Here is a 25012-nt window from a genome sequence, read left to right on the forward strand (position 1 = left end):
CCCTTAACCCCGCCCCCCCCACGCCCCGTGTCGCCAGTCTCTAATTTTAATTGACAGTAAGAGCCAGGAGCTTGCTCTAGGGGAGGTGCAGGTCCTTTGCAACTGTTCCGGGCAGTTGGGCCTGGGCTGGGCTCTGAAACCTGCATTTTTTTTTTTTTTTTTTTTTTAACAAGAGCTGGTTTTTGTTATTTTGTTTTTCGAGACAAGGTTTCTCTGTGTAACCCTGACTGTCCTGGAACTCGTTCTGTAGACCTTGAACTCAAGAGATCCGCCTTCCACTGCCTTCCTCCGGAGTACTGGCATTAAAGGCGTGTGCCACCTCCGCCAGGTGAGCAATACTCTTAGAGACAGGTCTATGTAGCCCAGGCTGGCCTGAAATTCACAGAAATATGACTGCTTCTGCCTCCCAAAGGATTAAAGGTCTTGCTGAGGTAGCCTAGGCTGGCCTCAGACTTCTCTTGCCTTGGCCTTCCAAGTCAAGGGATTTCAAACTTATACCATTGCACCTAACAACAACGAATACTTTTAAAACTTTTTATTTTAAATTATGTTTATATGCGCATGAGTGTGGGTGCCAAGAGGCCTTTGATCCCTGGAGCTGGAGTTACAGGCAGTCATGAGCCCCCTGACATGATACTGGAAACTGAACTTGGGTCCTTTGGAAGATCAGTAAATGATCTTAAATGCTAAGCCCTCTCTCCAGCCTCATCAACACAAAATTGGAAAAACTAAATCTTACTTTTAAAAATTACACTTTTGCTGGGTAGCAGTGACACACGCTTTTAATCCCAGCACATGGGAGGCAGAGGCAGGCAGATCTGTGTGAGTTTGAGGCCAGCCTGGTCTATACGGTGAGTCCAGGTTATCCAAGGCTGCACAGAGAAACCCAAACCAAACCACTTTTATTTTATGTATGTGCATGAGTGTACATATTCATGTTATGTTTATGGAGGTCAGAGGACAACTTGGAAGGGTTGATACTGTCTGTAACAGGGCCCCAGACTTTAGCATAACCGACTCCATAATGGAAGTGCCATTCAGGCTGTAAAATTCAGTACAGACAGCACCAACAGCCAAAAGTGAAAACAAAGACATCATCCATCAAAGTCCATAGTTCTGGGAAAGTCTCTAAATGTACTAACCTTGCTTCTTAGCTTCTGTAGGCTAACTTCTGACTAACTGTTCTCCTTTACTGAGGTGTGTCAACCCTGAACATGTTTTTTGTACTTAAAAGCTCACCCTCAGAAAGGCTTTCCAGACTACACTGGGATCCTGAACATCCAGTGTTCTCACCAGCTGGCTAATATTTTCTTTTGGCTTAAACCTGTGTTGGAACAGTCTTCTCTGGTGAATACCCAACAACACTCTCTGTCCGTCTCTTTCATTGTGTGTCCTGACGATCACATTCAGGCTTAGCAGCAAGTATCTTTACCCCCGAGCCTCTCTCCCCAGATTAAGGCATGGTTTCATGTAGCTCAGGGTAGCCTTGAACTTGATTTGTAGACAAAGATGACCTTGAATTTCTGATCCTCCTGCCTCCGCCTCATACTGAGGCCACAGATGTATCACCACTGGTTTGTGAATGCTGGGTTTTGTGCATTCTAGGCTACACTCTACCAAGTTGTTGTTTGGTTGGTTGATTTTGGTTTTTCGAGACAGGGTTTTTTTTGTGTAGCCTGGACTCATTCTGTAGACCAGACTAGCCTCGAACTCACAGAGATCCACCTGCCTCTGCCGCGCAAGTGCTGAGATTAAAGGCGTGTGCCACCTTGCCCAGCTTGTTTTTTAGAGACAAGGTCTCTCTATGTAGCCCTGGCTATCCTGGAACTACGTAGGCCTCCTACTCACAGAGATCCACCTGCCTCTGCCTCCTAAGTGCTGGGATTAAAGGCGTGCGCCACCATGCCCCAGCTCAGTAAAGGTTTTCAATAATTGTAAAATTGCCAAGAGATCTAAAAAAACAGGTGGATCTCTGTGAGTTCGAGGCCAGCCTGGTGTACAAAATGAGTCCAGGAAAGCCAGAGCTGATACACAGAGAAACCCTACCGGGTGTGGGGGTGGGGGGGTGGGGTGGGGGAGGAGTAGGATCATGCAGTGCCACGTTTCAACCACTAGGGGGTGAACAAGATGATTCAGAGAAGCCTGAGTCTGGAGCATAGGTAGGACAGAACTCCAGAATCTGGGAGTGTGACGAGCACTGCAGGCGTCAAGGACAACAAAGGCCCAGCTGCAAAGGCCACACACAGTAAGTGGAATCCAGGCCAGAGGCCACACAACAGGACCTGTAAGAGTTCAGTGTGCGGTGGGAGGAGGGCGTCCTAGAACCTCTTCCCTCTCAAGGGTCCAGTAACTGCCATTTCTGTCCCTGTCAGAATTTTTTTCCTTTTTTCTTTTTTTTTCTTTTTTTTTTTTTCAAGACAGGGTTTCTCTGTGTAGCCTTGGCTGTCTAGACTCACTTTGTAGACCAGGCTGGCCTCGAACTCACAGCGATCTGCCTGCCTCTGCCTCCCGAGTGCTGGGATCGCCCGGCCCCCTGTCAGAATTTGAAGCTGGAGGTGAAGCTCTTCCTTGCAGTATGGGGGCCACACGGGTCTCTCAGGGGGCGGGGGAAGCCCACAAGAGCTGTAAAACCCAGCCTGTACCTGCAAACCTAAGAGCAGTTATCAGACCTCTGACGACTGCCTCTAATGCTGCCTCACGCCCACAGAGCGTTCTATTTCAGCTCTTCAGTGACAGTCCTTCCCTAATCCAATGCAGCTCAAAACCTCCCAAAATTGTTGCCATGATTACAAGAAAGGATGCCAAGGAGCCAGCACTAGTCAGCTTCTAGTTTGACTGAGAAAGGCTTTGAGGGAGAATATTAGTTATATCCCGAAGAAGATATCAACCTAGGAAACTCTTAAGAATGACAAGCTGAGAAGCGAGTCCAGGACAGTCAAGGGTCAAGGCTACACAGAGAGACTCTGTCTCAAAAAACCAAAAAAAAAAAAAAAAAAAAAAAAAAAAAGACACGCTGAGCCAGGCACCATGGTGCACACCTGCAATCCCAGCACTTAGGAGGCAGAAGCAGGTGGATCTCTGAGTTTGAGGCCAGCCTGGTCTACAGAGTGTATTCCAGGGCAGCCAGGACTACACAGAGAAACCTGTCTCAAAGGCAAACAAACAAAGACTTGGGAGGCAGAGGCAGGGGATCTCTGTGAGTTTGCAGCCAGCCTGGTCTACAAAGAGAGTGCAGGACAGCCAGAGATGTCACCCAGAGAAACCCTGTCTACAAAACACAACAACAAACAAACAAGATGTCCAGCATCAGCAGTCCTCAATAAATGGTTGCCAGCCAGGTGTGGTGGTGCATGCCTTTAGCCCTGCACTAGAGAGGCAGAGGCAGGATGCTCAGTGAGTTCGAGGACAGCCTGAACTACGGAGTGATTCAAGGACAGCCAGGGCTACACAGGGAAACCCTGTCTTGAAAAATAACAACAACAAAAAAAAAAAAAAAAAAAAAAAAAGGAAAGAAAAGAAAGTAAGGGCTGAAGAAATGGCTCAGAGGTAAAGAGCACCATCTGCTCTTCCGAAGGTCCCGAGTTCAATTTCCAGCAACCACATGGTAGCTCATGACTATCTGTAAAGAGAATCAGTGCCTTCTTGTGGTGGGCAGGTGCACATGCGGGCCCAATACTGTATAAATAATAATTAAATCTTTAAAAAAAAATGGAACAGTGGCCTGGACACAAGCAAACCCCATTATTCCATAACCTGTGCCTAAATGATGTATCTGGAGCCTTTTATGGTTTCCTCAGAACTAAGCATTCTCTTGGGCTGGCAAGGTGACTCATGGGACGAGAACACAAGCCACCAACCTGACAACCTGAGTTTGATCCTCATGACCCACATGGGAAAAAGAACACCGACCCCTGGAATTTGTCCTCTGACCTCCACCTGGAGCAGGACACATGCAACCTGCCCCGTAAAAACAAGGAAGTAAAAAACAACAAAACAAAACGTAAAACCAAGTAAGTAAAATGTGATAGAGCTAAAGGCACTCGTTCTAGGATTAGGAGCTGAAGTTGTGAGGTTGTGAGTTGTGGCTTTGCTGTCCATGCCCCTGCAATGTTCTGCTGGCAGCTAGGAGGGACACAAGCTACAGCCTCAGGGTAGGCAGTGCCCTCCTCTGTCAGTGTGGACTGGGGCCCAGGCTTCCAGCACTTGCACCGTTATCTAAAGCAGATTCTAAACTGGTCCCTGAACAGCGTATGCAATTAGGCATGTTGACAGGCAGGGCTGGACTGAGGGGATGTGGGATGCGTCCTGTGGCCTCCACATGGAGCAGTGGGACGAGGGGATGAGGGCAAGTGTGCCAGGCTCTGTGCCAGTTCAGGAGGTAAGCCCAGTAGCAGCAGTCCCCAGTTTAAAGCCCTGGGCGCCATGCCTCAACCCGTGTCCCCTGCTGGCTTCCCTCTGGCGAGAGAAGGCTAGCTGGCTCCCATTAACCCCGGCGCTGGTTCCCATGCCACCCTAGTGGGTCACCAGTGTTACCTCCTTCAAGCAGGAAAGCAGAGAAATTTGAACATGATGGCACTATTTCTCTTCCAGTGTGGTTTCTCACTTCAAGGCACTGTTTTCCCAATCCTGAAAATCCTGTCTTCTGATGGAGCAACAAAAACTTAGAACCTAGGCTCTGGTTACTTCTTGAGGAATCTGTAGAGGAATTTTAATCCAGCAACACAGTTACTCTGGCTGGAATACAAACACTTCTTTAGTCCCAGGAGACAGAGGCAAGCAGAGCTCTGAGTTCTAGGCCAGCCTGGTATAGAGCAAGTTTCAGATAAAAGCTTACATTAAAAATATATATTTAAAATTTTTTTATTTAAAAAAGTTATTTTTTAAAAGTTATTTAAAATTTTGTTTAAGAAAAAAATAAAAGCTTACGTCCAGGAGTGGTGGTCCACACCTTTAATTCCAGCACTCAGAGACAGAGGCATGCAGGCCTCTGAGTTCTAGTCCATGCTATTCAGGCAGTGAGTGAGCTGAGAGGCCGTGCAGTGCAGTTGGGTTTGTGGCAGTTCAGTTCCTGGAATTCAGAGGCAGTTTTTACTGGGAGAGTTTTACAGAAAGAGGTTTCAGAGAGAACAAACTATACACAGGTGAAAACAGAATGAGCCAGAGAATGAGAAGGAGCCAGAAGATTAAAACAGACTGCTAGAGTTAGAGGCCAAGCAGAGCAATTCAGTCAGAAGCTGAGAGGATGCAGTTTGAATCAGTCAGCTTAGAGAGGTGTTTGAGCCAGAATAGCTGAGTCGATTCAGCCAGCAAGAGTTCAGGAAGAAAAGGGGGAGCTTCTTCAGCAGTAAGTCTCAGAGGCTGAAACAGTCTAGGCCTAGATTAGATTCTAACGGAGGTTAGAAGCATCCAGGCCTAGGTTAGCAAACGGAGGCAGTTAGCCTCTGAAACTACAATTTCTTCTGGACAATAGAAACTTGTACAGGAACTCACAATTGGGCTTTTTTTTTTGTTTTGGTTTACTTATTTTTGTCACACAGAGATTACTGAACACCATTTAATAAAAATAAAAAATAGCCGAAACAGGAAAACAGAGTAAACCCAGTGTGCTGTGGGAGGCTGGAGCTTGCTGATGACATCAGAGGCTGTGGGCTTGGGGATGAGGCTTCCCCAAGGCAGAGAGAGTGTGGCTGGGAGTGGGGGTGGGGTGGGGCGGGCAGCCCAGAGCTGTTGGCTTGTGCAACCCTCATGTGATGTTTTCTCTGGCCCCAGACACCAGTGTGAAGAGGTGAGCTGCCAGCTGTCTGAAACGTGGTGACTCTGAGACATGGAGCGTTGGATGCTGTCACCTAGCGACAGTGACCAAAGGCTCACTATTTCCACACCTTCCTGGGGCTTGCTTCCTGTGTCGCCTCTCTATTCCCAGTCCAGGGGAGCCAGGGCCTGTTACTGCTCTCCTCTGGGGCAAGTCTACTAATCTGACTAAAAATCAAAGGGCTCGGCCACATCCTCCTCCCCTGGTCCGTGGGACGCTTTCTAGTCTTGAGAGTGTTCCCAGGCGCTTCATTTCCTCCTGCGGCTGATAATCTTCAGTTCATCCAACTCCTTGTCCTTTAAGTGGGACTCAGCAGTGGTCTCTGAAAGCTGCAAGCATAGCATCACACTGTTACAAAGACTGACACGTACCAGGCCACTCTGCAGGCTTGCACAGCTACTGAGGAAAGGCTGCCATTCCTCACCCAGCAGGAAAGCCTTGGTAGCCACAGGAATTGCTCTACCCATACTTCTCACCCTTAGCCCTCCCGTCACATTACAACTGCACAGCATGCCCTGTGTGACAGGTGAAAGCAGCAGATACTGGGTACGCTGCTGTATAGCTCATATAAAGGCACTTAGGGACTGATGCTATAAAAAGAACTAATCGGGGGCTGGAGAGATGGCTCAGAGGTTAAGGGTACTGACTGCTTCTCCAGAGGTCCTGAGTTCAATTCCCAGCAACCACATGGTGGCTCACAACCATCTATAATGTGATCTAATGCCCTCTTCTGGCCTGCAGGTATACATGCAGGCAGAGCACTGTATACATGATAATAAATAAATAATAAATCTTTAAAAAAAAAAAAAAGCCAGGCGTGGTGGTGCATGCCTTTAATCCCAGCGCTCGGGAGGCAGAGGCAGGCCAATCGCTGTGAGTTCGAGGCCAGCCTGGTCTACAGAGCGAGTCCAGGACAGCCAAGTCTACACAGAGAAACCCTGTCTCAAAAGACCAAAAAAAAAAAAAAAAAAGAACTAATCGGGGACTGGGATGCTCCTAAAAATAATGGTCCTTTCCTCATCAGGATCTTTGACCCAGCTTTACAGCACAAGGTGGCAGACACTGAACGTGAAGACAGAGGGGCTGATGGGTAGTCTCTACTTCCAGAGCGTGCGTGTGGCTTGTATCAGCTCCATGAGGAAGGTGCTGTTCTGATACCAGCTGCCTTGCTGGAGAGACAAAGTCACAGAGCAGTTAGCCAGTGGAGCAAAGAAGCTTTCCACACGCTCCATCACACTGTCATCATCCTGCACAGGCACCGCCCAGCCCAGCAGACACAGGCTGACATTAGCTTGGTGTGTGCACTCAGCAGGTCTGCATTAGGTACTGATCCAGCCTATTTGAGGCCAGACACCTCCACGCCATGAGTGGACTTCCCTACTGCCTGGGATGCTTTCATCTAACCCCCATTCCTGCAACTAACCTGGGGCATTCAGTTTCCATACTGCTTTATCTGAGAAACTCTCCGCTATATTGACCTCTCCTCCTGTGCCGGAACCAGACTCTGCTTGGCCTAGAGGATACCCTCACCACAGGCACAGGAATTGTGGGTACTGTTAACCATCCCTGGTGGCAAGGGTTGGCGGTTACATTTGTGTTTGTATGCATAGGAAATGGACCTGGCAAATGGGCCCTGGGGAAATCAGCTGGCCGGCTTGGCTCAAGGCAGGGGAAACCCAGGCATCACTTCTGATCTCCTTCCTCACCATGTCCAGCAGAATGTCCACTTTCAGCCTCAGGAGATTGTTTTCTTCTTCCAACTGCTGGTTTCGTTTGCGCAGGCGCTGAGTTTCCCTCCGGTCCACACCCCCACTCACCACCGAGTCTACAGGAAGCACACAACAGGAGTGGAAGGGGGTTTCCTTCTCTCATCCTGACTGACAAGACATCAGAAAGGGCCACTCACCTGCCACCCACTGGCCGTTTTCAAACTTCAGGCTTTGCCCCGCCAGGTTCATGGTGGGAGTACCATAGTCAAGGCCCAGCTCCAGTTCCCGCGTTGACCGATCTAACTGTGGAAAGACAACACCATGATGGCTCAAGAAGCCACAGGACAAGAGATCACGTTCCAGCTCCTCCAATTAGTTCTAGAGCCAACAAAACAGAGGTCTGTCCTCCCACCGGAACTTAGCACCTTTAAAAACAGGTTTTCCGAGACGGGGTCTCACTATGTCGCTGTGACTGTCCTGGAGCTCACCCTGTAGACCAGGCTGGCCTGGAACTCACAGAGCTCTGCCTGCCTCTGCCTCAACAGTGCTGGGATTAAAGGAGTTTACCATCACAGTTAACACCTTAAACATCCTTTAAAAGGCTGGATTATCCAACTATATATAACAAACATTTGTGCTAAAGGCTGAAGATCACTTAGTGGGTAAGAGTGCTTGCTGTGCAAACATGCTGACCTAGTGTTGTGAGTGTGTGAGTGTGTGTGTGTTTGTGTGTGTGTGTGTGTGAGAGAGAGAGAGAGAGAGAGAGACCAAGAGACAGAGAGACAGAGGGGTGTAGATGGGAGACAAGAGGGTCAATGGGCTTTGCTGGTCACCTGCCTAGGTGAAATAAAGTTGTGGGTTCAGAATGTCTCAAGAGAATAAGGCTAAGAGTGAAAACACAGGACCCCTAGTGTCCGCTCTGGCCTCTGGTCTGAGGACCCACCCACCGAATTTAAACTATAAGAGGAAGAGTTAGATATTCTGGTTTATACTTTGCATGTTCCCATAAATGATATATTCATAGGCTGTAAATTGAATTATTTTTTCTGGTTTTTCGGGGCAGGGTTTCTCTGTGTAGCCTTGGCTGACCTAGACTCACTTTGTAGACCAGGCTGGCCTTGAACTCACAGCCATCTACCTGCCTCTGCCTCCCAAGTGCACGTGTGCGTGCATACATGTGTGTATGTAGATACGTGTGTGTAGAAAGAGAAAAGGAGAGAGTAAAGAATCCCTTCAAGTGTGTGCTCAACTGTCCTTTGCTCAGTTAGGAGTTTCTTTACCATCCTGTTTAAAGTGGCAACTCTGTTTCCACATCACTCTCCTCCTTTAGACCTCTGTGAACTCAGTGGATTCAGGGATTGGATTTTCTCCTGCCTCTTTTTTTTTTAAACTGGAGTTTGAACCTTGGGACGTGCATATACTAGGCAAGTGCTCTACCACTAAGATATATCCCTTGCTCTGTGTGTGTGTACAAGAGTGTTCATGTATGTGCAGATGCATGTGTGTACACATGTGTGGAAGCCAGAAGGCAACCTCAGGTGTCATTCCTCAGGCACCATCCACATTTTGAAATTTCAAAGCCAGGCATGGTAGCCCACATCTTTAATCTCAACACTCAAAAGTGCTCAAGAGGCAGAGGCAAGCCAGGCATGGTGGTCCATGCCTTTAATCCCAGCACTCAGGAGGCAGAGGCAGGCGGACTGCTGTGAGTTCAAGGCCAGCCTGGTCTACAAAGCGAGTCCAGGACAGACAAGGCTACACAGAGAAACCCTGTCTTGAAAAACAAAAAAGAGGCAGAGGCAGGTGGATCTCTGTGAGTTCAGGGCCAGGCCAGTCTACACACAAAGGTCCAGGACAGCCAAGGCTACACAGAAAGTCCCTGTCTCAACTCTTCCCACCACCTCACACAAAAGAAACCAGCATCTAGGGCATTAGCTATCATTGTAGCATTTTAAAGCAAAAGTGTTTTGCAGTAAATTCTCTTTTCCCCCATCTTTGCATTTTTCCTCATAACTAACCCCCCTCCTAGTCTCTCTCTTCCTCCCTTATCTCCCACCCCTGCCCTCTTCAGCACCCACGTTAAAAGAAGGTTTTTCCCTGGCCTGAAGCTCAGCAAGTAGGCTACGCTGGCTGGCCGGCGAGTCCCAAGGATCCTCTTGCCCTCAGCCCCGTGTTTTCTTCCTGTGTGCCACACCAGTTCACAGGCCACAATGCCAGTGTTTTACTTTTTAATTTATTATATTTCTAGAACTAGATTTGTAGCCGGGCGGTGGTGGTGCACGCCATTAATCCCAGCACTTGGGAGGCAGAGGCAGGTGGATCGCTGTGAGTTCGAGGCCAGCCTGGTCTACAAAGTGAGTCCAGGACAGCCAAGGCTACACAGAGAAACCCTGTCTCGAAAAACCAAAAAAAAAAAAAAAGAATTAGATTTGTTTTTTCGTGGGTGCATGTGTAAGTGTTTTGCATGCACGCATGCATGTATGCACACCACGTGCATGCTGGGCGCCTGTGGAGGGCAGAAGGCACTGGATCCCTGGACGTATGGTGGTTGTGCCGCACCAAGTGGGCCCTTGGAATCTGACCTGGGTCCTCTCCAAGAACAACAAGTGCTATTAACCACTGAGTTGTCTCTTCAGCCCATGCCCCACTTTTAAAATGTTGGTTTTGGAGATTAAACCTAGGTCCTCACATTTCTGAACTGAGCCATTTCCCCATTCCCCCAGGACCCCAGCACCTAAGAGACCCCCTGATACAGAGTTATCAGTTTAGCTGATAACTAGGGAACACGACTCTGGGTAGAGCAACACGCTCAGAGGAGGCTCTTGTGAGGTTGGGTGGCAGAAGCAAACGGTGTTCAGAGGGCAAGGCCATGAGGTGACTTATGTGCTTTTCTCAAGACCTGGACCACTGTCCTGTAGTAACAGGCTGCTATTAAGCTCCCTGGAGCCCACTGTGTTTTCTTTTGTGTTTCCTTGTTCCAGCAATTGCCTGTGAGGCAGGACTGTAGGGAGGGTGAACTTCAAGTCACACTCAAAGACAGATGTTTTATCTGCTGCTGCTGCCTTTAGGACAGGGCTGTCCCAATGACAGCACCATGTGTATTTGTGTCACCAGGGTCTGGAAGGAGTCTCAAACCCCATGGCATGGAAAACTAGGATCCCAGCGTGTTTAGCCTTAGCACTGTGATTTTAACTGGCGACTCAAGGGCTTCAGAACTGGCCCTATTCTTGCTACAGAGCCCACTTAGCCCTGAAGGATCGGCTAATCTGCATAAATGGTCACGTGGGAAAAGGACAAACAAGCCAGGACCTGTCATCTGTGGTATGAAAGAGCCAGCAAGCTGGGCATGGTGGCACACGCCTTTAATCCCAGCACTCAGGAGGCAGAGGCAGGCCGTTTGCTATGACTCCGAGGCCAGCCTGGTCTACAAAGGGAGTTCAGGACAGCCAAGGCTACACAGAGAGACCCTGTCTCAAAACAAACAAACAAACAAACAAAACAAAACAAACAAACAAAAACCCAAGAACAACAAAAAAAAGAAAGAGCCTTCAGTAGCACCCAGAACTGAGGACGACAGGAATACAATGGGGATGAAGGGCCTGGTTTGTGGTCACACGTACTGAAAGGATTGTGTATGTGGGGTCTGTATATATTTGCACCGAGGATGGAAGAGGCATCTCACGGCTAGGAATGACTTTATTACGTATTTTCGAAGTGTGGAGCCATGCATTCAGGTGGGTTCCACATTGCCTCTGGAAAGCTAACCTTTGTCCCAGTGCTGTTATAGCCCCAGATGGTTTTGAACCTCCTCTTTTAGAATGGTTATTATCCTTCCAAATGTCACTGATAGTGGCAAGTGAGCATCTTCTGTGACTCTCTGAAATAAAACTCAATTTTTTTTGTATTTTTGTTTTTGTTTTGTCATAGTTTAAGTATGTTTTGTGGCAGGGCGTGGGGGTGGACACCATTAATCCCAGCACTTTGGAGGCAGAAGCAGGCAGATCTCTGTGAGTTTGAGGCCATCTTGGTCTATATAGCAAGCTCCAGGACAGCCAGGACTATGAGTGTTCTGCTACCATGTATGTCTGTGACCCTTGTAAATGCAGTGCCATTAGAGGCCAGAAGAGGGAGATGGAACCCCCTGGAACCAGAGTTACAGATGTTATAAGCCACCATGTGGGGGCTGGGGAACACAACCCAAGTCCTTGCTACAAGAGCAACAGTGCCCTTATATCAAGGCCGTGAACTTTTATTTTATTTTATTTTATTTTTTATTTTTGAGACAGGGTCTGGGTGTCCTGAACTCGCTTTGTAGACCAGGCTGGCCTCAAAGTCACAAGAGGTCCACTAGCCTCTATTTCCTGAGTGCTGAGATTAAAGGTGTCCCACCGCACCCAGCTTGGATTTGATCTTCAAACATGACTAAAATGAATTCTTGAGCATATTTTGCAACTAAAAGTGCTGCACGCCTATAATCCCAGCACTCGGGAGGCAGAGGCAGGCGGATCACTGTGAGTTCGGGGCCAGCCTGGTCTACAAAGCAAGTCCAGGACAGCCAAGGCTACACAGAGAAACTCATCAGAATGAGGCTGGCTGTCTTAGGTTCCTGAATAAACTCTGACAGAAACTGCCACACAGGGATTCAAACCTGGATAATACAAACTCAAAGGACGCCCTCCCACGCATTGCCTCCCCACCCAGAGGCCACACATGGCACCCCATTCTCCACTCACAGAATGCAGGTTGGAGAGAGAGGCGGACTTCCGAGGAGGGGTCTTCTTTGGGCTGAATATACTCCCAAAGAGAGGCATCCTTGCCTTGATGAGGAAACACCCGCACTTCCTTCTCCTAGGGGCAAACAGATCGGTGACGTCATTTTATTGTTCTCAGATTGTGAAAACCTTTTGCCTGTTGGTGATCACCAATCCTAGCAATGCCTGCTGGGAAGAGTTGTCCCTTTACACAGAATGGCAAAGGGGGGCCCGAGGCCCTGGCAGAAGCTCCCATGCACTGCATGCTCCTTATGTGCCAGGCTCCCTATGTACCAAGGCCTTGGCATAAGCTCACTTAACTCCCAACTGCCCCCTTGACAAGACCCTCCTACTCACCCCATCTGGTTGGTGACACTGAGAAAGCTAAGGTCTTCAGTGGGACCGGGTACTTGAACCAAGGTTTGTGTGGCTTCAGTTAAGTTAACCTGGAGCAATTCTGCCACGTTACAGTGTGGAGGAAGGAACGGAACTTTTCTTTCTTTCTTTCTTTTTTTTTTTTTTACTAATCCTGTAAGCAACTAAGCAGCACCAGGAACCCTAACTTCTGCACAAGTGTGGCAGGTTGACAGTGGTGTTCATTGCTTAGTACAGCGTCAAGCCACCTATCCTGAGGGATAAGGTGTCTTTTTTTGTTTTTGTTTTGTTTTTTTTCTGTGTGTTGTGTTTTGTTTTGTTTTTAAGTGACAGGCTTTCTCTGCGTAGCCTTGGCTGTCCTGGACTCACTCCGTAGATTGGGCTGGCTTTGAACTCACTGCGACCTGCCTGTCTCTGCCTCCCAAGTACTGGGATTAAAGGTGTGCACCACCACGCCTTACCAGCGAGGTAAGGTGTCTTATGGAGAGCTTAAGACATGGTGGAGCTGACAACGACATTGTCACCATTACACTAGCGTTAGTCACAACACAACCTCCTGCTACGCAAACGCAGAGTCCGGAGGCAGCCACCAGGTGCCCTGCTCTCCCTCACTTTCTGTCGCATTCCCTCGGTCGGGGTCCCTCGCTGAACCTGGAGCTAAGCTGGTGGCCAGCAAGTGCAAGCAAGCAGTCTTGTCTTTGCCCCAACAGTACTAGAATTCCCGGGGTCAGAGTTCATGACCGGCTTTTTACCGGGGTGTTCTTGTGCCTGAGCAACGATCACCCATATTCTCCGACCATTTCCCCAGTCCCCTTCACAACTTTTTCACTCTGTCCCTCTCTCTCCTTCCCTCCCTCTCCCCCTCCAACCCCCACTCCCACCCCAAGATCAAGGTACAGGTCACATCAGCACCCTGCAAAACCCTCGGTATGTTTGGACAATCAACTCTGGGGAGATTCTAGGATTCTTTAGTTAAGCCCTGTCATGGGGAGGACTCAGGACCCAGAAAGGTAAGGGGCTGCACCTGGAATCCGAACAACACTGCTGCTCACCCTCAGTGGGATCCCAGCATTGTATTACCCAAGACTCCCAAATGCTTTATTTGTTGTCGTTTTCATACGTGTGGGTGTTTTGCCTTCGAGTAAGTCTGTTTACTGCGTGCTTTGTACCCGCAGATTCCTGGAACTGGACTCACTGGACGCTGTGAGTTGGGTATCGAACCCGGGTCCCCTGCGACAGCAGCAACCAGTGCTCTAAGCCGCTGAACCATCTCTCCAGCGCTCCAGTTTCTTATTTATAATCAGGAGTAATAACCGCACCCAGCTCGGAGGCTAATGATTTCGTGTTTACACGCTGTTGGGACATTTGATGCTCACCATGCAGATCAAGCCGTCCCCTTCTACAAGGGATTGCTCTTTAAAATGCACTACCTTCATTCTGACAAGAAATTAAAGGAAGCATCTTTGGTTTCCACTGGATTATGAAACAGAAAGAGTTAAGAGCCAGCCAGTTGCGTGTTTGTAGGAGTTCGGTACTGGTTAGGAGAAAACCTTCCAGAGATGGGTCAAAACACAGTCCCCGTCGCAAGATGCGCCCCAGGAACATGATGCCACCCGGCCTGCCCGACGTCCTCACTAGGGGTACCCAGGCGCCCTACCCACCTCGGCTGGCCAGGACCTCCGCCGGCTGCCCTCAGATGGAGTACCTGAGTCTTCTGCAAAGCCTGACTCCAACGCTGTCCGCCAACCGTCTGCAAGGATCCGCCCAGGCCGCGTCAACCACTGCGACTGCGATTGGCGGGCGCCGGGCTCCCAACGCGCGCACGCACCGCCGCTATGGCCTCCACCACTGAGGACCGAGGGGGAGCCATCTGCAAGGCGAACGAACCTCCCCGAAGCAGCGCGGCCTCCACGGGCTCCCTCCGGTTCTCGAATCTAGGAAGGCCTTGGGAACACCTTCTAGAGTTACACACACGCTATGTGGCATAGGCCCGGAGAGGTGTGACCCCTCTCTCCCCTAAACACGGTTGTCTGGTCCCCTGGGCAGCGCCGCCGTCGCCATGGTAACCGCGTGGGGGCAGCTACTGGGCTGGCTCAGGGCTGCATTGTTGTGGGAGAGGAGAGTGTAGTGACCTGGACTCACAGTAGTAAAATGGCCCATTCTCCGGCTGCCCACGCCCGGACCACAAAGCAAAGCGCGCCCCTTCCCTGTGGTTTGGGGACGCTGATGCTGGCGGCCATCCGGAGCTTGGTCGGGTCACCGGAGGGATCCGTGGTGGAGCCGGCCCTGAAGCTTTGGTATTCTACCGAAGCTTTCAGGTAAGGCAGACAGAGGGCGAGTCACTACAGCAAACTGGCTCCTGCCAGCCCTGCCTCCTCCTCACGCCCACAAGCAAGGGAGGCTGAGTTCCAGGGAAGGTCACCCAGCGAACAAGGAGCGGAAAACTGGAGAATTTTAGTCCTAACGGCGGCGTGTGTTGTAGCTCTGTTTGGTAACGAAGCAATGGCCCAGCTGGGAGGCGTTTCCTGGGTGCACTAGGTCATCCCAGCCTTAAGGGACAGGAACGAGATGTCTCTGTCCTCAGTTTTCCACCCCACCGTGCCACATTGCATCCATTAGAAGTTAGAGGTCCACGTTAAAAATCCATGATATCTAGCATAGCGCTCACTAGCTCAACAGAAATACAAAGGAGACCACATTTGTAATTGGTGACCAGTTTTTGTTGCTGAACCCGGAACCTAGTGCACTCTGACCGGTAAAGAACCCTTCTTTTCTTTTCTTTCTTTCCTTTTTTTTTTTTTTCCCGAGAACGGGTTTCTCTGTGTACCCTTGGCTGTCCTGGACTCGCTTTATAGACCAGGCTGGCCTCGAACTCACATTGATCCGCCTGCCTCTACGTCCCGAGTGCTGGGATTAAAGGCGTGTGCTACCACGCCCGGCAGAAGCTTTCGTATTTTGAAATAAAGCCCCACTCGATAACCCTCATCTGAACCCTCTCAAACCTCTGAGTGCTGGGAGTATAATATTTTAGATTTGAGACTGGTGCTCGCTATGTAGTTCTGGCTGGTCTCCAACTCAAAGAAATCCTCCTGCCTCTGTCTTGGGGACGCTGGGAGTGCTACCACACGTGGCCCTATGCTTTTAAAAAGTAAAATCAGAACAGACTTAAGTTAACTTGACTAGCATTGTATTTAACTCGGTCTGTCCAAAATATGGTTCAACATAAATATCTTAAAATGTATCTTGCCTTGGCTTTTAATTTTAAAATAAAGTCTACCTTCTTCAGTCACACTAGCCAAATTTAAGGACTTTGTTTTCGTGTGTGGCTAGTGGCTACCGGGATGCGCAGCAAGCATGGAGCATCCTTCCAGCCTTCTTGTCCTTTCTCTGGGTGGTGTCTCCTCTTCCCACCACACAGTTGTAACTCCTGCTCCTCCATCAGCACCTTCACCTCAGAAATTAGGTCAGAACCAACTGTTTGAGGGATCTCTGTGAGATGGAGGCCAGCCTGGTCTACATAGCAAGTGCCAGGGCATCCAGGGCTACATGGTGGGACCCTGTCTCAAAAGAAACAAAGCAAACCACACTATGTCATCTCATATCCCTGCGTACTTACCTTTGGGAGCATTACTGAGTTATAATTCATCTTAATAGGCAAAGTTTTTTTATGAATTATTATTTATAATTATGTACTTATTTAAAGTTTACAAGTCTACCCCAATAACCACGGATCCAGACTGATTTAGCTCACCATCCTATGCCCAGCCGGAGCACACTTGCTGGTCTGTGGAAGATCCTCAGTAAATAGTCACGGCTCAAAGTTGACAGTGAACAGAAGCCTGATTCCACAGCCTGCTATCAAATGTTAACTAAGCCAGGCATGGTGGCGCACTCCTTTAAGCCCAGCCCTCAGGAGGCAGAGGCAGGTGGATCTCTGTGAGTTCGAGGCCAGCCTGGTCTACAAAGCGAGTCCAGGATGGCAAGGCTACACACAGAGAACCCCTGTCTCAAAATAAGTAAATTATTTAAATAAATAAATAAACAAAGAAGAAAAAAAAAACCTTTAATTGGGCATGTTCAAATCCCAGCTGCTGGAATGCCCCGAGGGGAAAGGTTCCTCGACTCCCACACATCCACCCCAGCACCTGGCGGTGTGCTTGCCGCAGCACTTTCAATGAAGCGTCTTCTCCCTCCTCCTCTGCAAGCAAATTAAAACACGCACTGTGCTCCGGAGCATACATATTCCTTAAATGGTATGAGGGAGAATTCAGCCCGGAGCAGTGTGTGTATTTTAAACATTCCTCTTTAGGAGCGTGCTACTCAGTTCTCACATTAGGCATGAGTAATAGCATTAGGCTAAAGCCGGAGGCTTCCTGACGGAGTCATCCGCGCCCGGCTTCTCAGAGAGCATAGTGTAATTTTCCAGCCATTCTGGGGATCGGGGAGGAGGACAATGAGAAACCCTAAAGTGCACCTGACTCCTCTGATCCTCCCCTGCCCCCCCCCCCCCCCGCTCTGCCTGTGAGGCTAAAGACAAGGAGCAGAGGGCAAGAAATGGTGCTGACCTGGACCTGGATCAGCCTTTCCTTCCGTCCAGCCAGCTTGGAGCAGTGCTGGGCTTTGGGGGACGGGGTGGGGTGGAGGGATCTCTGCAACCAAAGAGGCCAGCAGAGTAACAATCAGGGAGATAAGAAGGTTGTTTGGTTCAACAGGACTCAGTAGCTGGTGTCGGGTCAAACTTGAGGAGTGACCCCGTAGGTTATTTTAGGCATGTTTAAGCACAACACAATTTGTCATAACCAAACAACCCCTCCCAAACAAAACAAAACCAACTCAGTCCCATCAAAACTCTTTATAAGAGCCAGGCACTGTGGCCCACGCCTGTTATCCCAGCACTCTCAGAGGCAGGCAGATCTCTGTAAGTTCGAGCCTAGCCTGGTGTACAAAGTGAGTCCAGGACAGCCAAGGCTACACAGAGAAACCCTGCCTCAAAAAAGCCAAAACAACAACAACAACAACAACAACAACAACAACAAAAAGCAGCTCTTTATAAAGTACAAGTGAGAGTTTCCATAGATACGAGTTCTGTGGAAGGCTGAGGAACAAGTTCAAGGTAAACAAGTGTGGTGAGGGTCTGGAAGAGGACGGTACTACAGACGCCAGAGACAGGCAAGCTCACGATAAGGGTCTGGGGGATTGGAATGGCCTTGCCACAGAAATACTCCCCAAGGTCACCAGGCTGTTAACTCTTGCAGTGCCTTCCAGATGGGAAAAGAAGCAGCACATCTTTCCCTGCGAAGGTGTGATTAGCCTTCCTGCCTACCCGTAGTGCTTGTCCAGGAGCGCAAGAACCTACATGCCTCCTGTGGGGCAGTCCGTGATAGACATCTGCCAAAAGAGATGCAGTATTGAGTGATTACTCTAATCCTATAATTAGATTACCCTTGGAGTAACTGGCCTAATAGAAGTAAGCCATTCCAGTTCAGGGTTTAATTCTTGAGACAAAGTTTGCCTAGCCGAAGCTGGCCTTGAACTCTTGATCATCCTGCTTAGGTCCCATCCCCCCACCTCCCTGGGATTTTTGGTAGGTGCCACCATGACCAGCTGCCAACTTTAGTATTTATGTATTTATTTTCATGTATGAGTGCTCTATCTACATGTACACTTGCATACCAGCAGGGGGCATCGGATCACTTTATAGATGGTTATGAGCCCCCATGTGGTTGCTGGGAATTGAACTCAGGACCTCTGGAAGAGCAGACAGTGCTCTTAGCCACTGAGCCATCTCTCCAGCCCTCCCAGCTATCAACTTGAAATATTAAGTGCTGTAACAGATGAAAGCAGGTACATAAAAGAAGCGTGGTTCTGGTGGCCTGGAATAATTCCAGAAGGTCTCTCAAAAGATGGTGTATTTTCTGAGGCCAAGTCTGTAGCTGGGACCTCCTTTGCAAAGGCACGGGGGCATAAAGAGCATTGTGCGACTGAGTCAGCTAGATGCTCCGGCAGGCACAGGTGCTCACCACACAAGCTCCACCCCCGGAGCCCCGGTGGAAGGAGGAAACTGACTCGGTGAGTTTGTCTTCTAATCTCCACAAGTGCACCGTGGTTATGTGCCCCCATTAATAAAAATATTTTTCAAAGAGCATATCACGGTAGGGAACTGTTATAGCACAAGAACGGCCACACGAGCCACTCGCGGGCACCAAGCTCGGTGAGATAGCGTCGGTTTATTTGAACATTTGAACACCTTTTCCAAGAGGATTGATCAGGGCCGCAGCAAGGGCTCAGGAGCCTAACTGTGACATCGCCCGTTTCTATAGGAAAACCAAGACAGAGGATGGGGGGTGGCAGTAATACATTTTGGCTAACTGTACAAAGCAATATTAGGTTTTTTGGCTAATTAGGCATAAGTATTATCAGCTAACCTTTAAGCTGATTGAGCTCAAGTGAGGTGAGTGAGGTGGTGGTTAGGGTCTTTCAGAGTACATCCAAAGTGCAGCCAGGTGTGTAGATAACAAAAGCACACCGAGTGCAACCAGAGGGTAGCAAAGTGTGTAGATAAGAAAGTATAAGCCAGGCATGGTGGCGCATGCCTTTAATCCCAGCACTTGGGAGGCAGAGGCAGGCATATCTCTGTGGTGAGTTCGAGGCCAGCGTAGTCTACAAAGTTAATCCAGGACAGCCAAGGTTACACAGAGAAACCCTGTCTTGAAAAACCAAAAACAAACAAACAAACAAACCTATGTTCTGGACACTCTGAGGCCACATCTAAGTCCTTGAATACCTGGGTGTGGTCCTAGCCAGCTGGAATAAAGACATTCATTTGGCTATAAACTGTCTGAGTGGTCATCCCTGGTGGGCCACCCATAACACACCTCCAAATCTTCTCTTCCAACGGAGACCCAGAAAGGCCAAGCAATTTGATTTTATTTCTAGTTTGGATGCTGACTTGCTGAGTGGAGCCCTGGGCTTTTATTCTTAAAGCTAAGTTCACAGCTGTCAAATGGCTCTGCAGATAATGCCTGCTGCCAAGATTGATGGCCTAAGCTCCATCTCTAGAACCCACTAAGTGGAGAGAGACTTTGTCTTCCACGATTGTCTTTTGACCTCCACACACACCATAGCACCTGAGCTCACGTGCGTGAGCACTCAAAAAAAAAAAAAAAGAAAAAAAAGAAAAAGAAAAAGAAAAAGAAAAAAGAAAGAAAGAAAGAAAGTGAAAATCCAGCAACAAGGGTGCTCTGGCAAGGGATCGCAGCCAAAGCCCAAGTCTGTGTGATGCAGGTGGAGCACACACCTTCAATCCTAAGCAGTGATGTCTAACCGAGAGAGGCAGACACAATGATGAATCAGAGAAAGAGTTGACAGAATGAGTCAGAGATAGGGTACGCCCAACTCACGTGAGGACAGACAGGAAAGAAGCTATCCGAGACCAGCTCAGGGAGAGCGCAGCACTGGAGTAGAGTAGAGCACAGTAGAGTTCGGGAGTACAGCACAGCTTGGTGCAGTGCAGTTTGAGTGTGTATGATGCAGTTTGTGGAGTTCAGAGGCAGCTTTTCCAAGCAGAGCAGTTCAGTCAGAAGCCGAGAGAAGCCAGTTTGAATCAGACAGCTTGGAGAGGAGTTTTGAGCCAGAATAGCTGAGTTGAACCAGCCAGCCAGAGTTCAGAAAGAGCTAGAAAGGGTGAGCTTAATTCAGTGATGAGCTTAATTCAGAGGTGAATCTCAGAGCCTGAAACATTCTAGGCCTAGGTTAGCAGACAGAGGCTCGAGGCTGAAGCCTTCAAGGTCCCGGCTTGCAGAAGATTAGATTATATGGAGGCTAGAAGCTTCCAGCCGAGGCCTAGGGACAGTTAGATAGAAACACTCTGAGCTTAGCCCAAGCCACGTATTCATAAAGCTTGAGTATAGCGCTCATCTCACCGCCCCCCCCCATCTGAGAAAATAAAAACATTTACTGGTGTTGCAAGGAGCAGGCATCCTCAAGTTAAAAGAATAATTAAGGGCTCCTGTTACAGTAAATTGTATCAGTTAGGCCTAAGAAGCCAATAAGTGACACATACTGAAAGATACTTTAAAGCTGCCAGCACTACGCCCAGCAGAATCTAAAATGATACAAATATACTCATAAACTAACATAAACTACTCTAAACCTCATAACATACATATATCCCAAGCACTGGCTACTGTGGTTCTCAGAGACTTCTCCTTCTCTGTCAAATGTAGGCCGTCCTTTTTTTTTTTCCCTCCCTCGCAACTGTCAAACTTAGCTCCGCCCCCTCTCCAGGAAGTCCCACCTTCCACTTCCTGTCCTTCTGCCCAGCTGATTGGCTAAACAGTAAGCTCGGTGACAGGGAGCTCACCTAGCATGCCTGAAGCCTTAGGGTAAATACTTACCACGGAGGTGAGGGCGGCTGGGAGTCACCTTACTGGGTAAAGGGCTCTCTGTGCAAATACGAGAGGACCTGAGTTTGTGTCCCCCAAAATTCACATGACTAAAGCTAGTCTTGGTGGTATGCACTTGTCTCATAACTCCGTCCGGGAATGGAATAGTGTAAGGAGAATTCTGAGTGCTTGTGAGAACACTCCAGCAAAACAAGACAAGAATCTTGTGGCCTCCGGTTCTTCCAACCACGGGATTGTTCTTGGACGGTGTTTTCGTGCTCCTCGCAGGTGTAGTGGCTAGGCATGAGCTTGCTTCAGCTTACTCATCGTTGCTTGTTGATGTAATACTCAAATGCTTGTGCCTCTATGGGGAAACGTGTCTTTGCCCTGTGTGGTGTGTCCTTGGGTCTGCACACAGCTTGAATTCATGCAAACTTTACTCATGTGATTTTTTTTAATTTTTATTTTTTTAAGCCCTCAGAGTATAAATTGTCTGATGCTCTGGATAAAGTTGGCTATTGCATTAGACGTCAGCTCCATTCTTCAGGTCCCCACCACCTCTAGAGCATTGACAGACCTGTAACCTCTGTTCTAGGAGGTCCCAGCACGCCAATCCCAAAGCTCGTAGGTCAGCCATTCTGCCTGAAGCCGCGAGCAGCATCAGGTACGGCAAGAAACCTGTCTCCCAAAACAAGGTGCAGAGTGATTGAAGACGTCCCGATGTAGAGGAATGCTCCATCAGAACACAGCTGCTCTGGCAGGAGGAGACCACATCCAAAGACCTTCTCGGTCTGTGTGATCCGGCCGGAATACAAACAGGCCTTTATTCCAGGAGACAGAGGCAAACAGATCCGAGTTCAAGGCCAGCCTGGTATAGAGCAAGTATCAGGTAAAGAAAAGCTTAGGTCCAGGTGTGGTGATACATGCCTTTAATCCCAAACAAAGGTAAAGTTAGTTTGTAGAAGGAAGCACCCATGTTTGAAAGGGAGTGGCAGGGGGCTGGAGAGATGGCTAGGTGGTTAAGAGCACTGCCTGCTCTTTTAAAGGACCCGGGTTCAATTCCCAGAACCCACAAGGCAGCTCACAACTGTCTGTAACTCCAAGATCTGACACCCCCACACCAACGTACACAAATTGAAACTAAATAAATATTTAAAAAAAAAAAGAAAATGAGTGGCAGAAAAGGTGACGAATCAGAGAAGATTTGACAGAATAGGGTATGTTCAACTCATGAGAAGAGAAAGGGAAGCTACCTAAGAGGCAGTTTTACAGAGAGAGAGAGAGAGAGAGAGAGAGAGAGAGAGAGAGAGAGAGAGAAGGCAGTTTTTTTTCTAAAATCAGGACAGTAATAGATGGGTTGCAGAGAGAGAACTCAGCTGAAAAGAGAGTGAGCCAGAAAATGAGAAGAAGCCAGAAGATTAGAGCAGATTGCTGAGTTAGTTTGAGGCCAAGCAGAGCAATTCCCGGCCAAGAGAGAAGCCAGGTTAAATAAGTCAGCTAGCTGGGGGAAGTTTGAGCCAGAACAGCTGAGTTGAACCAGCCAGGCCAGAGCTCAGAACAAGAAGAGGTGAACTTATTAAGTAGTAAGTCTCAGAGGCTGAGAACATTCTAGGCCTGGATTAGATTGTATAGAGGGTAGAAGCTTCCAGGGGTAGGCCTAGGTCAGCAGGAGGAGGCAGTAAGTCTCCCGGACAACAATAGAGCCAGGAGAATAAAATTATTTTTACATCCCAACATCATCCTCTGGCATCCACATCCTCTGGCGTGGGCACATGTTCATGTTCATGGGCTGGTAAGGATGAGCTTCTAGCCAGGTGTGGTGGCGCATGCCTTTAATCGCAGCACTCGGGAGGCAAAGGCAGGTGGATTGATGTGAGTTCGAGGCTAGCCTGGTCTACAAAGTGAGTCCAGGACAGCCAAGGCTACCCAGAGAAACCCTGTCTCAAAAAACAAAACAAAACAGCACCACCACCAAAAAGAATGAGCTTCAAAGAAAAAAAAAAAAAAGAAAAGAAAAGAATGAGCTTCCAGCTGGGCCCTGTGGTGCACACCTGTAATCTCAGCCCTCGGGTAGGCAGAGACATGTGGATGTCTGTGAGTTCGAGGCCAGCCTGGTCTACAGGATGAGTTCCAAGACAGCTAGGGTTACACAGAGAAACCTTGTTTCAAACAAAACAAAACAGAAAAGAACGAGCTTCCTTCTTTCTGTCCAAGCCAAGGGTGCAGGCTCAGCCAGAAATCCTCCCTGCGCAGGGGAGGCAGCAGGGTACAGACATACCCTGTACCCGAGAATTGCCACAGCCGGTCCTCTGCCAGGCTCCCTCTTGAAGGCCTCTGGAACTGTACTCTATGGCCAGGTGGGAGCCAGAGTCGCAATGAATAAGTGTACGCAGAAGAAATGAAAGATTGGTAGGTTAAAGTAGCCTTTTAAAAAATAGTTTATTTTGACGTGTGTATGTGTATGTTGGGGGTGGGGTGGGTGAGACAGGTGGGGGGGGCGGGGATGAGACAGGTGCCTGCGGGGGGGGGGGGGGCAGGTGCCTGCAGAGGCCAGGAGAAGGTGTCAGACCTCCTGGAGCTGGAGCCACAGGAGTTTATGATCTGCCTGACATAGGTACCAGAATCAAACTTCTGTCCTCTCTAAGAGCAGTAGGCACTCTAATCCGTTCAGCTGTCTCTCTAGACTCTCCAGTGGCCTTTCTCATGACTTAGTAAGGACAGAAATAGATCCAAAGTAATTATTTGCATGATTTCTTCTCCAAAGCAACCTAAGTCCCTTCATATCAGCTTTGGAAGCTCAGTTGAGCTGAGACTGGAGACTGCGGACACATGGAAGACTAAGGAGACGAGGATTTGTTCTGGAATCATCTCTTTCCATGACCTGTTTGTTTGTTTAATATTTATTTATACAGTGTTCTGCTTGTATGTACACTTGCAGGCCAGAAGAGGGCACCAGATCTTATTGTGAATGGTTGTGAGCCACCATGTGGTTGCTGGGAATTGAACTCAGGACCTCTGGAAGAGCAGTCAGTGCTCTTAACCTCTGAGACATCTCTCCATCCATTCCGTTTTTATTTTTAACTTTATAATTCTACTTTGAAGACGGGAAAAACACTATAAATTTAGAAAATTTATACCAAGAAATTTTCCTTGAGAACTGCAGTTTTGTAGAGGGGAATGTGTATTAAGTTTTTGATTGAAAAACAAAAAACAAAAAGACAGCCTGACGTCCTGACACAAGCCTTTAATCCCAGCGCACGGTAGGCAGAGGCAGGCAGATCTCTTCTGAGTTTCAGGACAGCCAAGGCTATAGAGAAAGACCCTATCTCAAAAAAATAAAAATAAAAATAAAAAATTCTACACAGAGAAACCCTGTCTCGAAAAACCAAAAAAAAATCATATATCCTTAGATTTTGAAGGTTATGACAAATATAAATACATATTTGCCTGATGGGTCTGCATTTCTTTTTTCTTTTTTGATTTTTCAGGACATGTGTAGCCTTGGCTATCCTACACTTGCTCTGTAGACCAGGCTGGCCTCGAACTCACAGTAACCTGTGTGCCTCTGCCTCCTGAGTGCTGGGATTAAAGGTGTGTGCCACCATGCCCAGCCCTATGCTGGGTATTATTAACAATTTTATTTTTATGTATATGTGGGCACATGTCCACATGCAGATGTGTGATGTGGCCAGAAGGGGGCAGCAAATCACTGGCGTTACAGGTCGGTGTGAGTGGCCCAAAGTAGGTGCAAGGATCCAATTCAGGCAAAAGCTTAACCCTGGAGCCATCTTTCTGGCCCTCTGCTGGTTTTTGTTTTTAAATTACATTATTTAGCCTTTGCGCATGAGGAGTGTATGTCAAAGTGGAGTCAGAGGACAGCTGTGGCAGTCGGTTCTCTCCATGTCGCACACAAGTCCTGGAATCAAAGCAGCTGACCTTTTCTATGGAGTCATTTTGCCCACTGGCTATGACTGTGGTTTA

General features: G+C 48.4%; 2 protein-coding genes and 1 long non-coding RNA gene across 7 annotated transcripts in view; 2 read left to right on the forward strand and 1 right to left on the reverse strand.

The window, feature by feature from the left end:
• Positions 1-32: 32 nt before the first annotated feature.
• On the forward strand, positions 33-4894 carry LOC311580049. The gene is made up of 3 exons (XR_014773341.1): positions 33-328; positions 2116-2245; positions 3798-4894. It is a non-coding gene; the product is annotated as an uncharacterized lncRNA (long non-coding RNA).
• A 629-nt stretch (positions 4895-5523) lies between these two features.
• CBY1 (chibby 1, beta catenin antagonist) lies at positions 5524-14453 on the reverse strand. Of its 2 annotated transcripts, none has more exons than XM_084751220.1 (5): positions 14353-14374; positions 12255-12369; positions 7719-7824; positions 7519-7637; positions 5524-6141 (listed from the first exon to the last, which is right to left on the reverse strand). In XM_084751220.1, the coding sequence occupies exons 2-5, from the start codon at positions 12330-12332 to the stop codon at positions 6061-6063; spliced, it is 384 nt and encodes a 127-aa protein (XP_084607346.1). In that variant the 5' UTR covers positions 12333-12369; positions 14353-14374; the 3' UTR covers positions 5524-6060. The 2 variants fall into 2 exon arrangements, with proteins under 2 accessions (XP_084607346.1, XP_084607345.1); XM_084751219.1 differs by having other exon boundaries at positions 5525-6141; positions 14309-14453.
• A 220-nt stretch (positions 14454-14673) lies between these two features.
• The window catches only part of FAM227A (family with sequence similarity 227 member A), a 56228-nt gene continuing 45889 nt past the window's right edge, over positions 14674-25012 (forward strand). For 2 of the 4 annotated variants that reach the window (XM_084751200.1, XM_084751204.1), the window contains exon 1: positions 14674-14965. The gene's annotated coding sequence lies outside the window, so the exon portion shown is untranslated. Of the gene's footprint in view, positions 14966-21626; positions 21696-21724; positions 21921-25012 lie in introns of those variants that run through there. The other 2 variants (XM_084751201.1, XM_084751202.1) reach the window with 2 other exon arrangements.

This window comes from Acomys minous (assembly GCF_964271855.1).
Source record: "Acomys minous genome assembly, chromosome: 12".
In the NCBI taxonomy this organism is placed as follows: domain Eukaryota; kingdom Metazoa; phylum Chordata; class Mammalia; order Rodentia; family Muridae; genus Acomys; species Acomys minous.

Excerpts from the sequence above, each read along its gene's own strand:
- CBY1 (XM_084751220.1), bottom strand. The coding sequence starts at position 12,332 with ATGCCTCTCTTTGGGAGTATATTCAGCCCAAAGAAGACCCCTCCTCGG. Across the intron at positions 7,825-12,254 it reads CTCTCTCCAACCTGCATTCT|TTAGATCGGTCAACGCGGGA; the intron begins GTGAGTGGAGAA and ends GTCTTTCCACAG. Across the intron at positions 6,142-7,518 it reads TGGACATTCTGCTGGACATG|CTTTCAGAGACCACTGCTGA; the intron begins GTGAGGAAGGAG and ends CTATGCTTGCAG.